Source organism: Entelurus aequoreus, linkage group LG13 (assembly GCF_033978785.1).
Source record: "Entelurus aequoreus isolate RoL-2023_Sb linkage group LG13, RoL_Eaeq_v1.1, whole genome shotgun sequence".
NCBI classification, from domain to species: Eukaryota; Metazoa; Chordata; class Actinopteri; order Syngnathiformes; family Syngnathidae; genus Entelurus; species Entelurus aequoreus.
This window is the reverse complement of record NC_084743.1, coordinates 32,874,320-32,900,500: the sequence shown is the minus strand read 5'-3', so window position 1 is coordinate 32,900,500 and position 26,181 is coordinate 32,874,320. Positions and strand designations below refer to the sequence as shown.

Genomic DNA, 26,181 nt, shown 5'->3' with positions numbered 1-26,181 from the left:
GACAGGCGGCACAGCATTAACCGTGTAGTTACAGGTCCAGTGTTTGGTTCTGTGTCTCCTGATAGTAGTATTGTTGATCTTCTGTCTATCCTTCCAGTCAGGGGCTTATTTCTTTTGTTTCTATCTGCATTCAAGCACGATGCTATCACGTTAGCTCCGTAGCTAAAGTGCTTCACCGATGTATTGTCGTGGAGATAAAAGTCACTGTGAATGTCCATTTCGCGTTCTGGACTCTCATTTTCAGGATGATATATTGTCCGAGGTGGTTTAAAATACAAATCCGTGATCCACAATAGAAAAAGGAGAAAGTGTGGAATCCAATGAACCCTTGTACCTAAGTTACGGTCAGAGCGAAAAAAGATACGTCCTGCACTGCACTCTAGACCTTCACTCTCACGTTCCTCATCCATGAATCTTTCATCCTGGCTCAAATTAATGGGTTAATCGTTGCTTTCTCGGTCCGAATCGCTCTCGCTGCTGGTGTAAACAATGGGGAAATGTGAGGAGCCTTTCAACCTGCGACGTCACGCTACTTTCGGTACAGGCAAGGCTTTTTTTATCAGCGACCAAAAGTTGCGAACTTTATCGTCGATGTTCTCTACTAAATCCTTTCAGCAAAAATATGGCAATATCGCGAAATGATCAAGTATGACACATAGAATGGATCTGCTATCCCCGTTTCAATTTTAAAAATTAATTTCAGTAGGCTTTTAAGTGAATGTGTTTGATTAAGTGTATTGGAAGAGTTAATAAGTGGTTCTTGCCATAGTAGTAATGGTATCCATCCTCAATAATGTCACATATCATTCAAATGTGTTTTTGTATATTACTGATGGTTGCTATAATTGGGAGGTGACAGAAGGTCAAAGTACCAAATGCACCACCCGCCACAGAATACAGTAGACATTTATTTACATAAAACCAAATTATTGAATTAGAGCGAGGTGTTTTAGGTGAGTTTACAAGAAAAACGAGCAGAGAGCATGTCCATAGGAAAAACATTTTATTGAAAAAAACGTTTTCAGTTTGTAACAGACTGGTGGAATGTGTGTTATACAGTATATCCTCACTTTGAACTCGTTTCAGATTTTGAACGCTGACTCCGTCTTTCACAACCTTTCTTAACAGGAAGGGACAACAGCCACCCAGTAAACACGACGGGAAAGTAAACAAAAGAAACCAAGGTTGGAAGACAGAAAACAAAACAATGCAAATATAATACTGTGTTACTTACAAACTGGACTGAAATTAAATCCCAAATGGAACCAAAAAGAAACTAGTTCAATAAATATTTATGGTACACACTTATGGCACAAATATGCAGCAGTCAGTTTGGCAAATTTTTGCTTGTTTTTTTTTTTTTTGTTTAACCAAATTACCACAGAATCAGTGCAAAAGGGAAGGAAGTGGGGAGTTCCATTGAGCGCTAGCTAAAATACATAGCAAAAAATTCAAATTGTATACAAAACATTTGATTTATAAAAATGTTTTTTTGTGTCCTCATCGATATTTACAAGCTATTTACCAAAAAAGTAGTATGCTCTGTCTCACTGAAGTGTGTTCAATTTTTTTCTGAACATTTTCCCATGTAATTTCCTAAAAATGTGAATAAGGCTATTGTAACAACCCAGGATCCATATACAATGCAAACATGAATGTATTTACAGTTTATTACCTACAGAAGGATGGTGCAAAATTACTGTGTCGAGTGACCAAAGGGCTGACCATACGAGCAAGGCTTTTTTTTTTTTTTTTTTTACAGGAACCTGACGTGCTTTTTTTGACCTGCTTGCTGTTAGACTCTCAGGCCTCTCAGCGGCTTTTCGTACGACGTTAAACCAAAATTGGTCAATGTCGGGAGAGTGTTAGTCAAGCAAAAAAAAAAAGAAACACCAGATTCGAAGAAACAAATAAGATTGTCATATTTCGCTGCGGTGATACGGCAACAAAACCAATTGTGTGTCGTATGTGTGTGTTTTTCTCAACATGTGTAAATTCTAGTTCTGTGTCAGACATTATAAAAGCTCATCTTTCGTACGAATGCAAAACCGCAAAATGTAACCCATAAGAACCCAGTCCCATTTCTGTTTAATAGAAAGTTATGGGGGATATTTTTTTTGGTAAGTATCATGTAAATAGGGTTGCCAACGGTCCCTTGAAAAACATTTCATATTTGGAAACAAAAGTATGTGTCCCGTAATTATCCTAAAAGGAATGCACGTTGTCTCATATTACTATGAAAATCAAAAATGTAATTATTGAATGACAGAAGGCTTGATATAAACTTGTTTCCGCTTATGGTTACATCAGAAAAAGATTAAAGTAATGTACAGTAGGAAAGGGATTAATTTGGCCCCATTCCTGGATGGATTACTCTGAGAGGAAGAGGTGGTCATTTTGCAATGCAGTCTTCTGAAAATGATGGAAAGTGCCACCCTACATAGCAACTGACGCTGTAGTCGAAGTCGGAATTGACACAAAACACATTCTAAGATATTTAACACTATTGCCATCCGCAGGTTAAAGTTTGTCATGTCATGTGTCAGGTAAACCGCAACAAATTAGGTTATATGAATCCCCTTCCTACTGTATCAATAAGCTAAAAGTAAATAATAAACTAAACCAGCCAAAATACAATTATTTACGGTATTCTGTTTTTTTACGCTTGAGAAATGATTCCAAAAGATTCAGGTTTGAGTGAATTAGTATACAATTGTTTTAACACGCAAAAACTGTTGGAAAGGATAATAACAATCAGGCTTTTCAGGGAGATTGCAGCCTTAAAAGTAAACTATTTATTGTAAGGTATATATTGTAATTATTTTTGTATACTAGTAATAAATGTAATAGATGTCACACAAGTTAGATGTATTATTTATTTGAAAATAACTTGACACTTGTATGTGCCCAATACCACAATTTTACTTAGAAACAAAGAACATGTATTCCTCAAAATATTTGAATCAGTGATATTTATTGAGTGTCGTATTAGAGTTTTTGCAATTGTGACAAATAGATCACGCCAAGGTTCAGCAAATGTTAAGGCTGACAGCCAGATAGTGATGTTTTCTTGCTTGTTTTCTAGGAATTCATTCAATAAATATTGTAAAAGTAGTTGAACTGTAAAATACGACACCCTATAGTTATAAATATAATTTTGGAAATGAGCTGGTCACACTGCTATTTTGGGGAAGCCATGATAGTCACATGACAACCACCAATGTGTCCTATACGTCACTTGGGGGCAAAGCTGAACGGACCATGTTAGGACATTTCAAGTGTTGTGGGTTCTTATGGGTTGAAATAATACTATCAGTTGTGGGGTGGGGGGGATAAAGCTAACAACAATCCTGTTCTGACATACTTTGTATTGTGTCTTTTGAAACATCGTTCAGTGGTTAAGAACACTTTCCATAAGTTTTTTTTTTTTAAATATCAGTATTGATTAAAAAAATAAATAACAATTGCATATTTGCAGATTTTGTAGCCTCTTAGAGGCACAAACCTCATTTTTCTAGGCTTGGCTTTTGGGTGAAATTTGATGTTCTTTATGAGAAAATGACAAGATGGGCTAGCATACACTCGTAATCGCTAAAAAAAAGATGAAGATATTCAGAACTGTCCGAAAACCTGAACAGTCACATACACGTACGCACATGCACAGGAAACATGAAGGGTTGTGTGTGAAGTATGCTTTGGGGACTGCTACACTGAGCGAGATGAGGAGACACAGCTACTCTGCTCCAGAAGAGCCAAGGGTCCCTGATGCCCCACCTAGCCCTGCTTCCTCCGGAGAGCTTGTGAAATCACAGGACTCGAGATTATATCAAATAATAAAACATCTAGGTTGCATAATGTGCGCTGATACCATAATCTATGTATAAATATTACCCTCTTGTCCGTGCCACCGTCTGTGCTGTAGTGTCCGTTATAAATAAATTCTCATATTAGTCTGTAAAATGTACATCAATGGAGTCAAATCACAAAACCCAAAAACGTGGAAAATGACAATAGAGATGGAACAACACTGACAAAGTAAGGCCATGTCCTCACCAACACGGATATTTAAAAAAAAAAAACACACATTTTCCCCACTTTCAACAAATCTCTAAAGGCTGGCCATGGCTGAATTGTTTGAGTATTTTAATGCCTCTGTTCATAGACGTTAGCGATCACTTACAACAAACTTCCTTTGACTAGTTTTTGCAGAAACTTTGTGTCACTTTCTATCATGTTTGAAACTTAGCAGTGAAGGATTTTTGATATTGGATAAGAGAGCTGTTTTGGTTCGACATTTTCCTGTTTTCTTAGGATTCCGAATAAATTTGCTGTTTATTTCAGCGTTGTCGACAAGCTAGCTCCGCAGCGCTAACAGCTGGCCAACTGGTCTCTAACAATCTCGCTGTCAAAACCCCTGTCGTCCTGAATCATTCACTAATTACTTTTAAACCACCAGACCCAAGTACAGCGGGTAGTGTGGTAGCATTTGTGTTGTTATGCAAACTGCTACGAGACAGACAAACAACAAAGGTTGGCTAATGGCTCGACCAAACCAATTTTCTAAAAACAGAAAACAATTTAATCCACAAGCACTAACAATTGGGCAAATATGGAAAGCAAAAAAGCAGTCCAAGACCGCATATGTCACGAATGAGTTCAGAAAACAAAACAGTATTTTAACAGGGTTTTAAAGCTAACACTAAGCCCTTCCAACGATCTTTCCTCATACACTAAAGCTCACTGAACAAGTTATTTACTCTAATCCAATAGCAAAGATGTGTACATTTTTAACCATCAAAGCCTTCCCTTAGCTTTGATACCACGATTATCACTGTAGACCTGGTAAATCTAGAGAAAAATGCCATTTATCTTGTACACATCTCTTTCTGACAAGCCTCCTAAATTCGTACTCGTATTCCGGTGTGAAATAACATTAAAATACATGAGGCAATGTCGCACGTTTTTTCACAAGCTTTGTTTTAACCATCTAATACACAAAACCCTGGCGCCAGAGTTCTTGAAAATGTTCACCCTGGACGGTCAAAACGGATAGAAAAATATGATTTTTCTTTTCTTTTGTATATATCCGTGTTCGTGTGGACAAAGCCTGAGAGTATGTCTAAAACAACAGGTGAGCACAGGTCATGCTTATTAGCGCCCTCGGATCCCTAGGGTAAACTTTACAGTACCGAGAGCTGTTTCACGCAGCTTTACTATCTTTGACCCTATCTCAGCCTTTCTTCACCTGAAGATTAAAAAAAAAAGAAAATGCGACTGTTAAGGCAAACTGGATTCCTTATTGCCCTTAACGCTTTCCCGCCACGAGCTCCGGTTCCAAAGAGACCATGATAGACCAGTTTTCTGTATCGCTGCCTGTCTGCGGACTGCTGTGAAGAGGTACCAAAACGGTGTTAAAAGTGCTGCTCTATATTTATAAAGGCGTCCGCTCTTTCTACAAGGACTTTGTTACTCCGCTTGTGTTTGAATGTTACACAGAAAATGATGTGCTTGCGTGGAATGAATCAAACCTAGTTCAAACCAGACTTCAGATCAAGCGCAACACTCAAAAGTCTCTTTACAATTTGACACATTTATCACAAAAGCAAATGATTAGACATATCTCTGTGAATGATTATAAATTGAAGCATTGTGACCATTTTGCCTGGTTTATTGTTTATGTGTGCCATGGGAATCCTCCTGACGTGCATCTCCCAAAAATCTAACCTCGCGTCATGGCCTTGCGGCCCTTGTAGTACGGGGTCAGCGTGGCACGGTTGGGAGAGTGGCCGTGCCAGCAACCTGAGGGATCCTAGTTCAATCCCCACCTTCTACCAACCACGTCACGTCCGTTTTGTCCTTGAGCAAGACACTTCACCCTTGCTGCTGATGGATCGTGGTTAGGGTGGTTGCATGGCAGCTCCCACCATCAGTGTGTGTGGGTGAATGTGGAAATAGTGTCAAAGCGCTTTGAGTACCTTGAAGGTAGAAAAGCGCTATACAAGTATAACCCATTTACCATTATTTTTTTTAGGGGATTTTCGAGAATAAAACTGATTAGGTTAGGTTCAGCTCCAATAACACACTATGTCTTTCTTTAATCTCCATTGTTTAATAGCGACAATGGAAGCTAACAAGCTAAATAGCCAATGTCTTTGTAGCTCGGTGAGTTGACTCACTGGAAAACTTCGCCTCCAGCTTTTCGACTAAGAATTGCAACTTTGAAAGGACTAGACGGTATCATGTTTGCTGTAACATAGCCTAGTCAATGGCGTTTCAGTGATGTTTGGCTTCAGGTCCTTGATGTGTCGTTTCTTTGTTCCATACTTGATATCTTTAACAAAACCCCATAAAGAAGCTCAGGTGAGTGGTCTTCCGGTCCAACGAACCATGATTCCAATCGGGAAAGGTTTGATGTGAAGAAAAACTTTGATCACTACTGCCGTACGTAGACAAAATCTGATAAACAAATCTCATCAATTGCTTTTGTAAGACATTTTTTTAATTGTAAAGAGACTTTGTGGCTACACTGTACATTTTGACACATGATGGGATGCATTTTTCTTGAAAAACTTTCAAGTAACAGGTGTGTAGCGACAGGAGAAACGGTGTAATCCGTATTAAAAACAACGTGGAGGTGGTGAGTCAGTCAAGAAAGTCCCAGAGTGCAAGAACGTATCCCCTTTCCTTGTTCACCTGGGACATCCAAGTAGTCTTTGCAGCCAGTGAAGCTCGAGAGAGAGCAACGTGAATTGGCTTTCACTTCCACAGCCGACAGCTCACACCATTCCCCTGCTGATGACGCAGCATTAAGGATACTTAAACTGAGGATCAAACCCAGCCTCTTCAGACTAAGTCATGCCAACATGGTCATCCCACATCCCAGTTTCCTAGCCTCTCTGGCGGACTCGTTTGCGTCCCTACAGCCGTATTTCTGTCGCATCCTAGCACAGGGGTTAAAAAAACAAAACACTTGCATACCTCTAAGGTCCCCTACATGTTGGCCACATCCACAAACCAGAAAGGGAAAACGTTAAGCCTTTCCGCTCCCTAAAGACCTGGTAAAGTATCAGCAGTGGCAACAGCAGCAATTTCTCCAACCTCTGCCAACTCAGCTGGACTGTGGAGATACCAAAAGAAATTGGTATCAGCAACCTTTCACAAAGAAAATATCGACAACATAGAGGAGAGGAGTTGGCAGAATGGGAGAGAAAGAGCGAGGGAGTCATGGTGGCAGCTGAAACCAAGACCTGGTCCCTCCTTTCTCTGGTATTGTTCCTGTCTCTTGCTTTCAGAGTTCCTCTTCAGACTTTGTAATAGATGTTGGCAGGGCTCTGCGGCGGCATTTCTTGGACTATGTAGACTGGGTGGCCGTAATCGCCACTGACCTTCTCGTAGTGGGGGCAGAAGACGCTGTCAGCAGTCCTGAGCGGGATGATGATGTCGCTGGGCTCGGAGCCATTATTGTTTCCGCCGCTGCCGCCTCGCTTTGGCGTGGCCAGAGTACTCAGGGACAACGTAGCCGCGTGCTGTGGCGAGTGCTTGCGGTGACGCCGCCGGTATTTGAGCAGCAGGAGGACCAGCATGATGATGATGATGATAAAGATGACGCTGCCGGAGGCAATGCTGACAAAAATGGCCACCCCGGAACCGATGAAATTGGATGACTTCCCACCAGTGTTGTTTTGTTCACTTTCTCTGGACGCGACACCTGACAAGACACAGAACAGAAACATGAGAGTCGACACATGACAGTAAATGTGTTTCTTTACCAGATCATGTTTCTGGTACAAGACACTGTTTGTGACGCTCTAACACACACAAGAGCCCAGACCCACTTGTGGATTAAAATACATTTCATATCACAGTTGTGACCAAAAGTATCTTCAATAAGTGCTCATACACACACTAAAAATATTCTCACCAAGTTTCATTAAAAAAATAACTGATTAAATTGGCACACAATATACTTTCCCTTGCAGAAGAAACATTTAATATTGTACAGTCGTATTATTTTTATTTGAGTGTTTAAATGTTTATCTTCCGTATTACTTTGTAAAGGTTTTAAATTTTATTTGATTATAAAGGTAGCCAACGTTTAAGCATGCTAGTTACCAGCTAGCGATTGGTGACGCTGGCGGCGAGCTGCGCTAGATGTTAGCTAGTGATCAGTGCACTAGCTGCTAGCTAGCGGTCAGGAAATGAGCAGTATCACGTGCCGTGAGTTTATCGAAGTACAATAATCAATCACGCTAATTAACGTTTGGAATGGTAGTACTAACCATCATGAATTTCACTGCAGTTTATCATTAATACAACGGTAATCGTAATCTACCATATGTTTGTACCATATGTTTGTCGTTTTCCATTTTAATTTGTTAAAATGTTAATGATAAAGGATGGATAGATTGAGTATAAATCTATCACTCTGTTAAGCGAGCACAGTCTGTAGGTTCAATTTACACAATTTAATATAATTTCGGGTTTTTACAAATTTAGATTATGGTACGACGTTCGTAATGGGGAAAGACATTAATGTCTTTTGTTTTCATGTTAGCATTTACGCCAGCTAGTAATTAACGTGCTAGCCTGATTCTACAGTAAATGAGCAGTATCAACAGTCTGTGAGTTTATCATTACAGTTTTACAAAAAATGTTGTTAGAAACAGTAATACTAACCATTTAATCCTCATTAAATTGTCACAGATCTACCACAGATTAGGAACACATACGAGACATTTGCGTGTTTTTTTCTGAGGGTTCGGCTCTGAACATACCCAGTTAGCTAGACTAAAAATAAATACAGTGTCAGCCGGAGGTGATTGTTTTTTTGTGATCTACAATTGTGATGGTCAATCAAGTAATTTTTCACGGAAATAGGGTGATACTGATCAGTAACCGGCGCATCTGTAAACAAACAAGTGGGGACTGAGTCACCAACGCGTGGGATTCTTTGTTAGGGCACTCAATTCGGTGGAATAATACATGTTCACACAGACGAGTCTGCTACGATGCAATGAATGTTTGGTCGTACGTCAACCAAGGTAGTATACGAAAACTGGGGCAACATCAGGGGTGGGAAAAAATATCAATATGGCAATATATCGCAATACTTTTTTTGACGATACAATATCTATTTGTGATATCATGCAATATCTATTTTTGTAACGTCATGATATTGATTAAAAAACACATTTTAAAATTCGCTCATTATTTTATTACAAATGTATTTTTCGAAGGTAATTTTTTGGGCCGCACGGTGACTCTGCACCTTGCAGTTTGGGGTTAGTGGTGACCAAGGCAGAACAAGAAGTTGACAGTTAGGTGAAAGGGACTTTTTTTCTCCACATTTACTCTAAGTGGCAAGAAAATTGATCCACTTACTTTGCAATTGCAATAAATTCAAATGGATTATTCTAATTAGATTTTTTGACTTAATGAATATTTACTGTCGTCTCGTGTACATATAGTATAGACCAGTGTTTTTCAACCTTTTTTGAGCCAAGGTGCATTTTTATTCTTTGAAAAAATCCGGAGGCATACCACCAGCAGAAATCATTACAAAATAAAACTCAGTAGACAATAAAAAGTTGTTGTCGTAATTGTTGGACATTAATTTAAACCATAACCAACCATGCATCACTATAGCTATTGTCTCAAAGTAGGTGTACTCTCATGGCCTGTCATGAGGCGGCATAGCTCGGTTGGTAGAGTGGCCGTGCCAGCAACTTGAGGGTTCCGGGTTCGATTCCTGCTTCCGCCATCCTAGTTACTGACGTTGTGTCCTTGGGCAGGACACTTTACCCACCTGCTCCCAGTGCCACCCACACTGGTTTAAATGTAACTTAGATATTGGGTTTCACTATGTAAAGCGCTTTGAGTCACTAGAGAAAAGCGCCATATAAATATAATTCACTTCACATCACACTGTGACTTATTTTGAGTTTTTTGGTGTCTTCCCGTGTATAGTGTTTTAGTTCTTGTCTTGCGCTCCTATTTGGTGGCTTTTCCTGTTTTGTTGTGATTTTCCTGTCGCAGTTTCATGTCTTTTTTGGAGCGCTATTCCCCGCACCTGCTTTGTTTTAGCAATCAAGAACAATTAAGTCGTTGCTTATCTTTTTTTGTGTTGACATTGTTGATTGTCATGTCATGTACGGATGTTCTTTGTGGAAGCCGTCTCTGCTCCACATGCTGTAAGTCTTTGCTGTCGTCCAACATTCTGTTTATGTTTACTTTGCAGCCAGTTCGGTTTTAGTTTCGTTTTGCATAGCCTTCCCTAAGCTTCAATGCCTTTTCTTAGCGGCACTTACCGGCATTTTGATTGATTGATTGAGACTTTTATTAGTAGGTTGCACAGTGAAATACATATTCTGTACAATTGACCACTAAATGGTAACACCCGAATAAGTTTTTCAACTTGTTTAAGTCGGGGTCCACTTAAATTGATTCATGATACAGATATATACTATCATATATACTATCATCATAATACAGTCATCACACAAGATAATCACATTGAATTATTTACATTATTTACAATCAGAGGTGTGGGGGGGGGGGTATGGACATCAAGTAGTGGACATAGAGAGAGAGGGAGAGAGAGAGAGAGAGAGAGAGAGAGAGAGAGAGAGAGGAGAGAGAGAGAGAGAGAGAGAGAGAGAGAGAGAGAGAGAGAGAGAGAGAGAGAGAGAGAGAGATCAGAAGGCATAAGAAAAAGAAAAAGTATCTGCATTTGATTGTTTACATTTGATTATAAGCAATCCGGGGAGGGTGTTAGTTTAGGGTTGTAGCTGCCTGGAGGTGAACTTTTATTGCGGTTTTGAAGGAGGATAGAGATGCCCTTTCTTTTATACCTGTTGGGAGCGCATTCCACATTGATGTGGCATAGAAAGAGAATGAGTTAAGACCTTTGTTTGGTTAGTGGAGCACCCCCTGGTGTTGTGGTTATGGCGGTCATTTACGTTAAGGAAGTAGTTTGACATGTACTTCGGTATCAGGGAGGTGTAGCGGATTTTATAGACTAGGCTCAGTGCAAGTTGTTTAACTCTGTCCTCCACCTTGAGCCAGCCCACTTTAGAGAAGTGGGTAGGAGTGAGATGGGATCTGGGGTGGAGGTCTAGAAGTAACCTGACTAGCTTGTTCTGAGATGTTTGGAGTTTAGATTTGAGGGTTTTGGAGGTGCTGGGGTACCAGGAGGTGCATGCGTAATCGAAAAAGGGTTGAACGAGAGTTCCCGCCAGAATCCTCAAGGTGCTTTTGTTGACCAGAGAGGAAATTCTGTAGAGAAATCTCGTTCGTTGGTTAACCTTTTTGATTACCTTGGTTGCCATTTTATCACAGGAAAGGTTAGCCTCTAGAATGGAACCTAGGTAGGTGACCTCATCTTTCCTGGTGATAACAATGTCACCTACTTTTATAGTGAAGTCATTGACTTTCTTAAGTTTGATGTGGGACCCAAACAGGATGGATTCTGTTTTACCCAAGAGTATGGATAGCTTGTTGTCAGCGAGCCAGGTGCAAGTTCTACAGAGCTCAGCCCTGAGGATTTTCTCCACCTGTGACTTGTCCTTGCCGGATACCAGCAAGGCAGAGTCATCCGCAAACAAAAACAATTCACAGTCGCATGCCGATGACATGTCGTTTATGTATATTAGGAACAGTAAAGGTCCCAATATACTGCCTTGGGGGACTCCACAGCTCACCAAGAGGGGGGGTGGGGACACGGTGCCGTTCACCTCTACCACCTGCTCCCTCCCCTCCAAGTAAGATTGCATCCAGCTCCATGAGGTTTTGTTAAATCCAATTGCTCTGAGCTTATCCAACAGTATAGCGTGGTTAACGGTGTCAAAGGCCTTCTGAAGGTCCGGCATGACCATGCCGCAGTATTTGTCCGCACTCGCCTTTTGTTTATTTTTAGTTTAAGTGTTAGATGCCTTCTTACCTACACGCTGCCTCCCGCATATTGTGATCACGACAAACCATTTTCCCGACATCTACAAAGCAATTAGCTACCTGCTGCCACCTACTGATATGGAAGAGTATTACACGGTTACTCTGCCTAGCTCTAGAGAGCACCGACACTCAACAACGACACATTATTTGCAGATTATAATTACTGATTTGCAAAAAATTATTTTTAACCCAAATAGGTGAAATTACATAATCTCCCCCGGCACACCAGACTGTATCTCACGTCACATTAGTGTGCCGATGCACTGTGGTTGAAAAGCACTGGTATAGACAACTTGTATTTCAAGATGCATTTAAATGTATCAGTCAACGATGTAGAACAGGGATTCTCAAACTGTGGTGCGAGTACCACTAGTCGTAGCACACCAAAATAATCACTTGATTAAAGTGCAATGTTTTATTTTTTCTATATTCTAACAAAGTGTTACTGTTCAAACTGTGTGTAACGTTTCAGTGGCCAAAAATATTAAATATACTTGTTAAATAAAACACCTGCTTTGTTTTCAATGAATACTTAGGCCTACTATGCTACTGTAGTTTAATATTGGTCATTATGGTGGCACTTGGGAAGCCAAGTTTTTTTTGTGGTGGTAAAGTTTAAGAACCACCGATGTGGAACATCACTTCCACGTGTTTGTTCTGTCTCCTACTACTGTTTTTTTATTCAGCACAGAAGGCGAGGTGTGCTATTACCGTCATTGAACAGGTGCTCCCTGGTTTCCCTGTTCTATGCCGATCTCTTGAGGCACTAAAAGTGCTTTATCTGCCACAGCACTGACATGAGTGTTGATAGAAGATGGCAGCGTAGTCCAAAACATCGACTCATCTGCACGGACGCCCATATGCTCCTGCCAGCAGCTGACAAGGCGTAGTTTATACGATAGCATTGCAAATGATTTGGTTGAATAATAAACGTTTCAAGACCGTTAGGCTGTGCACTAAATGGGGTGGGACAGCCATGACGATGCGTTTTAAAGTCCTTGGAAGCAGGTAGTAATAGCTAGCGTAGAAGACAGCATATGATCTCACCTGGCTTCTCCAGAACTTCATTGTTTTTTGGGGTGTCCTTGCTGTCTGGCTGTTTAGGAGAGTTGGGCACCTTGGTGGGGTTGTCTTTGGGTGAAACGGGGTCTGAAGGGTCTAAAAATACAAGATACACAGACATTAAGTTGTATGGATGATGCACCTTTTCACGTCACAATCGCATCAACAAAATGATTCCCAGGCGTGGCCACCGCTGCTGTTCACTGCTCCCCTCACCTCCCAGGGGGTGATCAAGGGGATGGGTCAAATGCAGAGGACAGATTTCACCACACCTAGTGTGTGTGTGACAATCATTGGTACTTTTACTTTTAACTTTATTATTGTCAACTATATGGACCATTCCACCCAATCGGGGTACTAGGATGACGGGGGATGCAAAACAATGACAGTGCAATACTTTTTCATAACATGGTCAGTACTGCCTAGTTTCTCTTGTTATATTCTAATTTTACTGTTATGTTGTTATTCTCATTGTTGCCTTTTTTTTTTAAATTCTTATTGTAATATTTTTCCATTTTTTTTCCATTTTTACCCCCATTATTTACTTTTTACTAAATTCGATCTCAATTATGTACACTGCTGCTGGAATTTTTATTTTCCTGAGGGAACTCTCCTGAAGGAATCAATAAAGTACTATCTATCTATCTATCTATCTATCTATCTATCTATCTATCTATCTATCTATCTATCTATCTATCTATCTATCTATCTATCTATCTATCTATCTATCTATCTATCTATCTATCTATCTATCTATCTATCTATCTATCTATCTATCTATCTATCTATCTATCTATCTATCTATCTATCTATCTATGTGTGTCCCTAGGAAATAACATTTGGAAATGTACACTAAAATAAATGTCCTGCACTTTGACCTGAATGACTTTTAACAGATACAATTTAAATGGTTAATTTAAACTACCTTAAAAGCATGTTTATTATTATTAACATATGTATGTTACTCTTTATCCCAACTATACTTTATTTACTTAAAAAACAACAACACTAATTCATGACCCTAACACTTCACACCCCTCAAATAGATGTGGAATATTCCACAGGTCACATGGTACACAGGAAGTTGCATCATTCACATTCTCAGCAGGCCATGGAAATAAAAAGGGTAAGATTATCATTGCTGTATATTTTTGTCATGTATCATTTTCCATGTGTATGTTTAAAAAATATATATATATTTTAGCGTCCCAGAAGAGTTAGTGCTGCAAGGGGTTCTGGGTATTTGTTCTGTTGTGTTTATGTTGTGTTACGGTGCGGATGTTCTCCCGAAATGTGTTTGTCATTCTTGTTTGGTGTGGGTTCACAGTGTGGCGCATATTTGTAACAGTGTTAAAGTTGTTTATACGGTCACCCTCAGTGTGACCTTGACCAAGTATGCCTTGCATTCACTTGTGTGTGTGAAAAGCCGTAGGTATTATGTGATTGGGCCGGCACGCAAAGGCAGTGCCTTTAAGGTTTATTGGCGCTGTGTACTTCTCCCTACGTCCGTGTACCACTCCATACAGCGGCGTTTTAAAAAGTCATACATTTTACTTTTTGAAACCGATACCGATAATTTCCGATATTACATTTTAAAGCATTTATCGGCCGATAATATCGACAGTCCGATATTATCGGACATCTCTACTTATAAGTTAATTATTGTTGAGTTTAACTTGAACCTGAATGAGTTAGCATATCAGCTAGCACATAACATCAACAATGCTACACAAATAACAGCAATGTGTATCGGTGTAAAATCTGTTCTTAAGTGTGTGGCTGCTATAGGCAATGTTTGTAAAATCACTTTTTTCTACGGGGGAAATTTTTGTGGCCGCTAACGCCAAGCAGCCACCACACTTTAGACAGGCGGCTGCTAACACAAGTTTAACTATATTTGCTCATTCTTTCCTAAAAACTCACTCCTGTTACTTTCGGTCTTGTTACTTTCAGTTAAATTAGTCATATCCGGAAATGAAAGAAAGTTGCCTGAGTTGGTCTAATACACATTTTGAATATCGTCTTTTCCGGACTATAGCCGCTACTTATTTCCAACGCTTTGAACCCTGCGGCTTATAAAACAGTGCCGCTAATTTATGGATTTTTCTTCGCTAACCCCCATATTGTTTTGTATTCAACAGATATTTTTCAAACAACACGGACAGAGACACTGAAAAGGTGTGTTATTGTTTGTGCTATGGTACCATATTTTGGACGAGTTCGCTCACTGCAAGTGCTGCTGGTTGAAAATATACTTCCTGTATTGTGCCTTGAACCGGGCTATAGCGTTTCTGCTCGAAAGGATATGTTCATTCCTCACTCCAAGCAACGTTTGTAAATTTTACAATACAACTACAACAACTCATACTTACTAAACTGTCCCATGTGTGATGTCTGTAGGAGTGTTTTTAAGCATATTTGTATGTGCTATCGTAATGTAATTAAGCTAACGTTGTAAGCACTGGCGAATATGCTAACATGTTTACAAGTGCCTGTGTTAGTATTATTAACTTACAATAGTATTCTTTTGTTTTGTTTTTTCATAATAGTAAATTCACCAAAGTGTTAGCTGATTGAAGAGCTAGGTTCCGCATGACGATTACTAATTTTTTTTTTGACCAGCAGTTTTACTGCCGTGTTACCGGCACCGTTTGGAAACAGTTAAGGTATGTAAAAAAACCTTTACAAATTATTTTGTACGGGTATATATCTGCGGTTTATAATCTGATGCGGCTAATATATGTAAACATATTAATTTCTTCTAAAATTAAGACAAAAACCGGTGCGCTCCGAAGCTCGGAAAATATCGTAGTGCAATATGTATATTATCAAATTCAGGGTTGGAAAAAAATATGAAAATAAATGTATTTTGAGTTACAACAAGCCTGTTTGATGGAATAACCTGATGCCATTATTTTTATTATTAATTATGATGCCCTTTTTATAAATCATAATCATTATAAACTGACCTAATTAGGGCCCTAAGCAGAATTTTATTTTGGACACTCTCTCGTAACAAAAAACCTTAACACTTTTTTAATAATATAAAATGATTTTTATACTTTTATAACCAAACTTTGATATATGTTTTGTACTAAAACAAATTAATGGGAAAGACACTTTCAATAATGTATTTTTTGAGTGCAAAAAAACAAATGTAACGTAATTAAAACACGAATTTGCATATGTTCCAGACAAATCACCGCCCCGGGTTATGAATATTTAGCAGCTCAACCAGTTGGGACAGTGGAGATGTTTGGGAACATTTGTCATTACTGAATTTACTCAGTAACTGAGCAGGAAGGGTCTAGGACAGTGGTTCTTAACCTGGGTTCGAGCGAACCCTAGGGGTGAGTTGACCTCCGCTGCGGAGGCACTGTGGCCACACCTGCAGCACACCTGTCCCAAACCTGACTAAATAACAAGTTAAATGTTTTAATATTATAATCAAATGACAGAAGTCATTTCCATGATATTATTTTCTAGTATAAGTGTTTTGGCCCACTTACAATGACAATCACAAAAAATATTGCTTTTCAAGAGCTGTGTACTAGTATTATATGTCTGGGTGGGGTTCCTGCTTTGGAAATAATTTGTACCCCTTTCAGATATCGCATTTAGTTCCCACAAAAAATTCACATGTTGCACAATAAGATGTAAACATGGGATCAGTTATTGCTAAGAAAGCCCTGGAATTTTTTATACCATTTGTTACAACATATCTTTGCGAGGAAGCCTTTTCAAGGATGCTGGACATAAAAACGAAGAAAAGGAACATACTATGCTGTGAAAATGACATGAGAGTGGCACTTGCCAAGGTGAAGCCACGCATATCTGAACTGGTCTCTCAAAGGCAACAGCAGACGTCACACTGATTTGCAGGTGTGTAATTTGTTGTGAGTTCATGCACTGTTGGTTTTGTTCTTTGAACAAGGGGATGTTCATGCACGGTTCATTTTGTGCACCAGCAAAAAAACATATAACTTTATCTTGAATTTGAAAAAAAGCAACATTTTATTTTTCACTAAAGAAGGGTTCTGTGAATGCGCATATGAAACTGGTGGGGTTCGGTACCTCCAACAAGGTTAAGAACCACTGGTGTAGGAATACATTTGCAGTAAAATGTCAAATGATACTTCCTGTGATTCATTAATTGACATTTTACATGTGCTTCTTTACGCAAAACTGGGCCCCCCACAAATTGCGGGGCCCGACACAGAGCACCTCATCTACGTATATGGAGGGGCAGCCCTGTTTATAAATAATAATGGCATCAGTGTTTACACACAATAGCCGACTGTAATGTGATCACTCCTCTACAGTTTCACTTTACAAACTTCCATAATAGAAAGCACCAGAAAGACTCCAAATGAGTCCACATGGTCCACATAAAAACGAGGGGGGGTTTGAGGGGAGTTAATACTCGCATGCTTTGAATCTTGAGTCTTAACCTTTTTAGATATTTTTTAAACAGTTTTGCTGATTAATAAAATATGAGACTCAGCGGCACATAGGGAAATAATTATTGCAGTACTTTGAATTAGGATGGGGTTTATTACAGTATGAAGAGGATTCATATGGCCCCATTCGTCTCAGTTTACCTGACACATGAAACGAATTGGGGGGGGTGCACTATCCACTTTAACCGCCAGACGCCAATAGAGTGTTGAATATCTTAAAACTTAGACCAAAGCGTCAGTTGCTACATATACTGGCGCTTTCCATCATTTTCAGCAAACTGCTTTGTAAAATGATTAGCCTCCCTTCTTCCTCCCAGGAATAGGGCCCAATGAATCCCACCCCGACTATAAGAGCCTATAAAGCGGCACTGTCACTGGAGCTCTTATTGAGTTGTTCCATTTGGTGATGTTTCTATGCACAATTATGTCTGACACAACGCACACAGTAATTATGTTTGAATACTCACTTTGTCCTACTCTCATGATCATCTTCATGGACTTGGTCTTGCAGACTCCGCCCTCCTGGTTGTTGATACCCTCCATTGTGCTATTTGAAGTAGCTACAAAGAGAGTGGAACAAGGTTAGAAATGGGGCACAAAATGTGATTTTCCTGCACGGAACCAAGACGTTAATGCCATGCCAGTCCTTGAGTACAACGATGCAGACTGTTCAGTTGCGGTCATTTACAAATTAGATTGCATGTTTGTGTGAATCGGGATCGCCACTTTTTTCCAATTTATTTTGTGCAGGCCGAGCTGGAATTCTCACTGCACTCCTCTGGTTGGGAAAAACAGCTTGGTAGCGTGCTTTGCTACGTGCCTCAGGCTTACTCTGTAAAACACAATGAAAAGCACTGAAGTCCTTCTAAAGCTCAATGAGTCATGAATTTACTCCCATCCTTCAGCTGCTCTGTACTTGAGGACTGCACTCCTGAACAATCGCTGGAAAATTACAAGTACTTATATTTTGCACTGGTGACCAGATTGTAGAAGAAGGAGAGGATCAAAATGCAAAAAAGAAGACATGTGATGGCCAGGGATTTAAACTGAAGTTGTTCAAAAGTTTAACACTATGTTATTAAACTAGGGGTGTCTCGATACAACTCTTTTACTTACCGGTATTGGAGCCTTCACTATTGGCCGATACCGATAATGATTCGATATGACATCAACAGGAATAATATATAACCTTGTGTGAATGGGTGAATGTGATGTATGATGTACCATTTGTAGTGCAGAATGTTAGAAAAGGATTGATCAAGTGAAATTACTCAAACCAAGAACAAAAGGTATAGGGACGTAACATCTAACGGAATTAAAAATAAACAGACGGTTATTAATACATGTTAATTACTGTAAAACTGTTAATGATTATCGCACTTTGATAAGCTCTCGGCACATTGATGCTGCTTATTTCATTATCTCTAGCCGGTAGTTAGCGCACTGATAGCTAGCTGCCACCTCGTGCGCTAATCATTAGCTATCTTTATAAACTAGAAACACTCTGAAACCTTTGCCGATTAAAACAGAAGATGATAAACATATTCACACAACTAAAATAACAATAATATCCCACTAGGCACAAGACATTGATACAACGTTGATTATACATACATGTCCTTTAAACCTGCCTTGTAAACAACGTTGCAAAATAGTTATATTTGTAAATTGTTGGTGTCTAACGTTGTGTTCACTTTGTTCGTTGGGAAATGACCACATTTCAATGGTCAAATCAATGTCACAACCTGACATTGAATAAACGTCGTCAAAAAGTATGCCGTTTCAACGTTGTATTTGTGTTGTGGGATATTGGTTGGGAAATGTGAAGTTGAAGTTGTTTCAACGTTATGTTTGAGTTACTCAACTTTAGGACCTAATTCAACAAGTTCTCAAAGTTGTTTGAAAGTCTTGTGCCTGCTGGGATGGCTCCTAAAAGGCTAAACTATATCTAATGTTTCTTCTGCCACGAAAAGTATAGGAACGTGTGTCTATTTATTTATTTATGCATTTTAAAAAATTAAGCTTGGTTAAAAGATTGTATTGTGCATAAAAGTACTTTTTGAGCACGTTCAACAATACCGTGATAGTGATGAAAACCAGTATATAAAATGTTCTTGTTACATCTATGGTAGGTATGAAAACATTAACCTATTTGTTATAAACCATCTGGAATAGATATACAGTATGCTGTCATTAAGTGGAAGTGGAGTGGTAGTTTTTGTTTTTTATGGCGACACCTAGTGGCCACAATGATTCTTTAAGTTAAAGCTCATGACACAGTAAGTTGAATGATGCGAACACGATTGTTACTGGATACTTTCTAATAGACTTCTGCTTTGGCAAATTTGGGAAGTGTTATGCAACTATAATTATTTGATACTTGTTTATATTTTCAAAAAACACTTATTACATGTGTCTAGCTTTCCAGCTATTTTGTGCTCAGCTGTTGTGTAGCTGCTAGCTCCTAGTAGCTTATAGCCCACCCTGTTTACCTTTTGTAAATGACTTGACTAAATTACAAGAAAAGACCAACATTTAGATGTTAGCAGGCTATCTAGCTGTGCACAAGTAAAGGATATCGGATCGGGACACACCTATCCTAATAAGTCCAAACACCTCCTGTGTGCAAAAGCAGACTGGCTTTTTGGCTTTGGCAGGGTTGTTGAACTTCACAAGCAAGGCCACTGATGCTAAAGTTGGACACAGTAAGATGGGGATTTTAAATTTCTTTGAAGTTCTTGAGGGTTTGGTGGACAAAAACACCTGCCCAAAGCCAGGCGATCCGATGGGATCCAACTACCCTTTACCCAAATAAAGGCCTCTTGCTGACTGATGCTGACAGCCCAGTCACTATAAGGCAGCGAGAGAAGGGCTTCAAGATGGCGACATGACATGTCTACGCAGATTGGGGCCTTAGTCGCTTTTTAAAACACTACATACCAGCTCCCATGGAAAGCAATTGAAATGCAATAGAATAGATAAAATAAGGGATGACAAGGTACATTATCCATTCATCCATCCATTTTCTACCGCTCGTCCCTTACGTGTTCGCGGTGGGTGCTGGAGCCTATCTCAGCCAAGGTACATTAAATGGTACATAATAAGCATCACTAGCTATGTGAAACCTCTTGACCCCTTTTTAAGGCTTGCTAATAACTGACAAGGGATGTAGCAATAGAAACATTTCATATCAGTTATTTCCAACAAAATGATCACGTTTATTATCCTCACGGTATTGTTGAATGTGCTCACAAAATACTTATAAACACATTGAAATATTTTAACCAAGTTTTATTTTTGAAACGTTAATTCACGTACATATTTGAGCTGGTTAGTGAAATTAGCAGCATCACCGTGAGTTCACCGAGTAATCAATCACATTTCTACGATAATTAAAATTTTCGGGAATTTTACCGCAGTTTACTATTATAACGGTAATCGTTGATCCCTAGAACAGACAGCCCTCCATCCATTTTCTACCGCTTTTTGAGGTCGCGGGTGGGAGCTGGATAAGAATAGGGCGGTACACCCTGGACAAGTCGCTCCCTAAACAGACAATCAATCACACTCGCATTCACACGCTAGGGAGGAAGTCGGAGTACTCGGAGAGAACCCACGCAGTCACGGGGAGAACATGCTAACTCCACACAAAAAGATCCCGAGCCCGGGAATCGAACCAAGGACCTTCTCGCTGTGAGGCATGAGCGTTAAGCACTGCGCAAACGTGCTGCACATCAAAAACAAACAAACTATAATAGTTAATGGTGGTATAGATGTAGTAGGGGTAGTAGTAGTAGTAAGTAGTATAAACAGTAGTTTAAACATAGTAGTATAAACATTGTAGTATAAATGGTAGTATAAACATAGTAGTAATAGTATAAATGGTAGTATAAACATAGAAAGTTAAAGTTAAAGTACCAATGATTGTCACACACACACACTAAGTGTGGCGAAATTATTCTCTGCATTTGACCCATCACCCTTGATCACCCCCTGGAAGGTGAGGGGAGCAGTGAGCAGCAGCGGTGGCCGCGCCCGTGAATCATTTTTGGTGATTTAGCCCCCAATTCCAACCCTTGATGCTGAGTGCCAAGCAGGGAGGTAATGGGTCTCATTTTTATAGTCTTTGGTATGACTAGAAGTAGTATAAATGGTAGTATAAACATAGAAGTAGTATAAATGGTAGTATAAACATAGTAGTAGTAGTAGTAATAATATAAATGGTAGTATGAACATAGAAGTAGTCATAGTATAAAAGATAGTATAAATATAGTGGTAGTATAAAAAGTAGGGGTATCAATAAAAAAGAATGTTTGACTAAACCACGCTTCTTGCTTGTAACAATTCTTAATCGATTAAAAAAAATCAAATATATATATTTTTTAAATTATTTGTATTTTAATCTGTCCTATCCAGCCACTTAGGCAAATCATATTGTTGACGTAGATGCCCATATTTGCTGTACAGATTTACTTTCGAAAAGAGAAGTGTGGGATACTTCTTTTTTTGCCTTATTTGTATTTGACTTAATTAAATGTCCGGGTAGAATTTTTTTTTTTCTTTTAAGTAATATATACATTTATCAGAGTTGTTATTTATTTTATAGAGGAATGTAGTTAATCATAGGACTGGCAACCAATGTTATTAAAAAAATATTGATTTAGAATTGAGTTTTGAGTTTGAGTTTTGAGTTTATTTTGAGCATGCAAGCATACAACATGATACATAACAATTTCCAATTTCTCTTTTCAACATGTTCGAAAAGGAGTAGGAAGAAGCAGAGCTTATTTGATCCTGCCCCTTTTCTTTACATAACAGTTGCAAAACTTTTTGTTCACTTCCTGTTCACAATTCATTCACAATAAACTCCATAAGTAATCACAATAAAAATAAATAAATAAATAATAGTAAGAATTCGATAATAATAATTGGTGAAGTAAGTCATATTTCATATGATGAGATAAGTAAGATTACTTTAAGAATGAATGAATGGATGGATGAAATAAATTGAGAATGTTTGTCATGGTTCTTCTTCTTTGTACTTTGTAAACACTTTAACTTTGAAAAGTTTCTTAAAGTGTATCATATTAGTACATTGTTTGATTGCTTTGCTTAATCCATTCCATAATTTAATTACACATACTGATATACCGAAGGTCTTAAGTGTTGTACGTGCAAACAAATGTTTTAAATTACGTTTTTCTCTAAGATTATATTTGTCCTCTTTTTTTGAGATGAATTGTTGTATATTCTTGGGTAGCAGGTTATAGTTTGCTTTGTGCATAATTTTAGCTGTTTGCAAATTCACTATGTCGTGGAATTTCAGTATTTTTGATTCAATAAATAAAGGGTTTGTATGTTCTCTATATCCAACATTATGTATTATTCTAATTGATCTTTTTTGTAACACCGTTAATGAATGAAGTGTACTTTTGTAATTATTTCCCCATATTTCTACACAGTAGCTCAGATATGGTAACACTAGTGAGCAGTAGAGAATATGAAGTGATTTTTGGTCTAGAACATGTTTTGCTTTATTCATTATTGACGTGTTTCTTGCAACTTTATGTTGTATATTTTTTACGTGAGATTTCCAGTTCAATTTATCATCAGTCATTATACCTAGAAATTTGGTTTCATTTACTCTTTCAATTTCTATTCCGTCTATTTGTATTTGTGTTTGACTTTCTCTTCTACTGTTACCAAATAGCATTATTTTAGTTTTACTAAGATTCAACGATGTTTTTGTCAAACCATCTTTTTAATTTGTTAATTTCTTCTGTTATTATTTGTATTATCTCCTGTGTGTTCTCTCCTGAACAAAACGCTGTTGTATCATCCGCAAATAATACTAACTTTAAATCTTTTGATAATCGATTCTGAATCGAATCGTTACCCTCAAGAATCAAATCGTGTGGTGCCCAAAGATTCACAGCCCTAATAAACAGTAGTATAATTGTAGTAGTAGGTAGTAGTATTTGTATTATAAATGGTAGTATACACATAGTAGTAGTACAGTAGTAATATAAAAGGTAGTTTAAATGTTGTAGTAGTAGTAGTAGTAGTACTGGTAATATAAACATAGTAGTAGTAGTACAAAAGGATATATAAATGTGTTAAAATGGTAGTGTGTCAGAAATAGATTTAAAAAATGATCCTGGTAACAAAGTAAAAAGAAGACTTTGATGGTCAAATGTGAAAATCTGCTTGTTTGTTGATTTTTAGCGGAAGATTAAGTATATTGTTAAAAAGGCTCATTGTTAGCTTTCAAACAATACTAAGTTAGTGTTTTGTTTTATTCATGACATATGCTTGCTCCTTTACAACATTGAAGTCATTGTGGTTTGAATTGTCTTCTAGTTAAAAAAAATGGTTTGGTTGAGCTTTTAGCCTCTCGTTACGTGGATGATATAGCATAGTGATGCAAGCGTTAAATGGCAATTACCATAGCAATGATGTACCATGTTGTATGCATGCATGTTCGAAATAAACTCAAACTCAACTCAACTCAACTCAACAATCATGCCAGCAGCCTGTGATAAACGATTTAAAAATGGCTGAAACAAGCCAAGCAAAGAGGGACATACGCCTCTAGAGGCCGCTAAGTGGAACTGCAGCCGTCTGCTGGTTTGACTGGGAGAGGGTGCAGCAAATGGGGTGGAAGGGAGAAGGGGCTTGCGGTCTATTAGGTCAGTAACACAGAGGCTAACGAGCTGCCGGGGCTTAGCGGCTTGGCTTCCTGCCAGTGCCTGCATTCACTACATCTGCCCCCACCGTCTCAGGACCCCACCTTTCCTCCTATGAGCGACACCCCACCTTTCAGAATGCTTTCCCCCTTGAAGATTCTCCTTGAAATGCTGATCCAGATTGCGTTTAAAAATCCGGCTTCCTCTTTGTGCCTTTGCTCTTTGTTTTTCCTCTCCCAGCAACTAATCATTCTGATCAGGACCTCCACGCTTCCATGAGACAGCGATGAGAGCCGACACAAAGAGCATGTTAACAAGGACTCCCTCCCTCCTACCTTTCTGCCGCCTCTCTGCACCCCGTCTCCCGCTCCGGCTGACCTATGGCTTTCCAGTGCGGACCGAAAAGCACATTACAGACAAATCTCCTTAAAGGCTTGTGCTCCTGTGTGAGTCTACGTGTGTCTTATAAACCTGTTACCGCAACACACATGATTTTAACAATCCTGTTGGACATCATTAAGCTTTTAAAAATGCCGGACCCGGTACTGGGGGCAGCTGGTTTGCCTCTGCATAGCTCTGGTGATTGCGACTAACTGACACTAGTCATTTTTTAGTCCCTCGTCTGACAAGCATCCAGGAGCTAATCGTATATGTCCATACACAGTGTGGAGCCGTTAGCCTAAGCTAATATTAATCACCACCATTGTAGCAAATATACTCCATTTCTCAGTACAGGGATTCTGCAGGTATCAGCCAATCGAATGTAATGCTTTTTAATGCTTTTTTAATGCAACTTAAAACAAATGTAAGGCTCCTGTCCATTGCAGATCATTATTATAAATAGTCAAAAGCATACAATAGTCCTTATAAACAAAAATTAGACAATAATAGTCTTGAATAGATGAAAAGTTTACATTAACTCTGGCCGAATTAAGCACTGATGTAATCATAATATGCAATAATAACAATGCAAGTAAGCCTTTCAAATGCAAAAACATATTTTTAATTACTGCAGTATTTTGTACGATTGTAATTAAACATCAAAATAAAATACACTCTCGATATTGGTTAGCAAAAATTGCACTTCAATAAATACTGAACATCTTGAAATGCATTTTTTTTCTTTGGGTGGTTTGTATTGTTGTCATTTTTTAATGCCTTTGAACATCATATTTAATGCTTTTAATGCCATTGTATCCCTTCATTTTTGCAAAATCTATTTAATGACTTTTAATGCATTTAATGACTCACGGAAACCCTGTAGTATCTTAGTGCCATTATGAAGAACCATTATCACGGGGGGACTCGGCCAAATGTGTTACACACCCAGGAGCAAGGCAGGAGCAGGCATGCTAATAGCTAAGCTAACCGCCTTGTTAGTTTGAAACAACACCAAGAAATAAATGCTTAGTAAAGTTTAGGAATTGTAATGGAAATGAGAAGTTATTAACAGGAATTTTACAAATACAGTAGATTAATAAGAGTTATAGAGAGGATAATACAGTATAACAAAAACTATTGGTGTGTCAGCATTGTCACAGTCAGTACACGACACGTATCGGATCTATTCATAAATTGGTGATGTCGATACTAAGAGTAGGTTAAGTATATGATCGATACAATAGTGATTTGGTCGATAATTGTTTTTTCTCAAATAATAATTTGGTCATATTTTTTAATGTTTATAAACTCAGGTAATGATTTCTAGGACACCAGAGGACTTTAAGGGCAAAAACCAATGGATTTAAAAGAGTGGTAGATAGTAATTTTTGCTTTTGTTCACCTTGTTTTGCTCAAACAATTTTATGGAAGAAAAGAAAATAAGGAACTAGTTTAAATATTGTGTTAGTATTGGGAAACTGTCAATAAACTCACCAGAAATAAATATGAACTTTACATTTAATACATATGATTGACATAGGTATTGGTATTAGCCGATCCTACTCATGGACGATCGGTATCGAAGCCGTGCATCTCATGATTTGATGCATGATTTGTAATTTAGTTTAGATTTTAGCCACACC

General features: G+C 38.5%; 1 protein-coding gene and 1 long non-coding RNA gene across 2 annotated transcripts in view; one reads left to right on the top strand and one right to left on the bottom strand.

The window, feature by feature from the left end:
• Nucleotides 1-986: 986 nt before the first annotated feature.
• efnb2a (ephrin-B2a) overlaps nucleotides 987-26,181 on the bottom strand; it is a 71,289-nt gene continuing 46,094 nt past the window's right edge. The window contains exons 3-5 of the mRNA XM_062067756.1: nucleotides 17,939-18,031; nucleotides 12,997-13,107; nucleotides 987-7,708 (exon numbers count right to left, since the gene is read on the bottom strand). Coding sequence (XP_061923740.1) covers nucleotides 7,302-7,708; nucleotides 12,997-13,107; nucleotides 17,939-18,031 — 611 coding nt within the window. The 3' untranslated portion in view covers nucleotides 987-7,301. The remainder of the gene's footprint in view (nucleotides 7,709-12,996; nucleotides 13,108-17,938; nucleotides 18,032-26,181) is intronic.
• On the top strand, nucleotides 14,089-25,245 carry LOC133663349 (uncharacterized). Its single transcript, XR_009828287.1, has 4 exons — nucleotides 14,089-14,137; nucleotides 15,153-15,189; nucleotides 15,637-15,677; nucleotides 24,398-25,245. It is a non-coding gene; the product is annotated as an uncharacterized LOC133663349 (long non-coding RNA).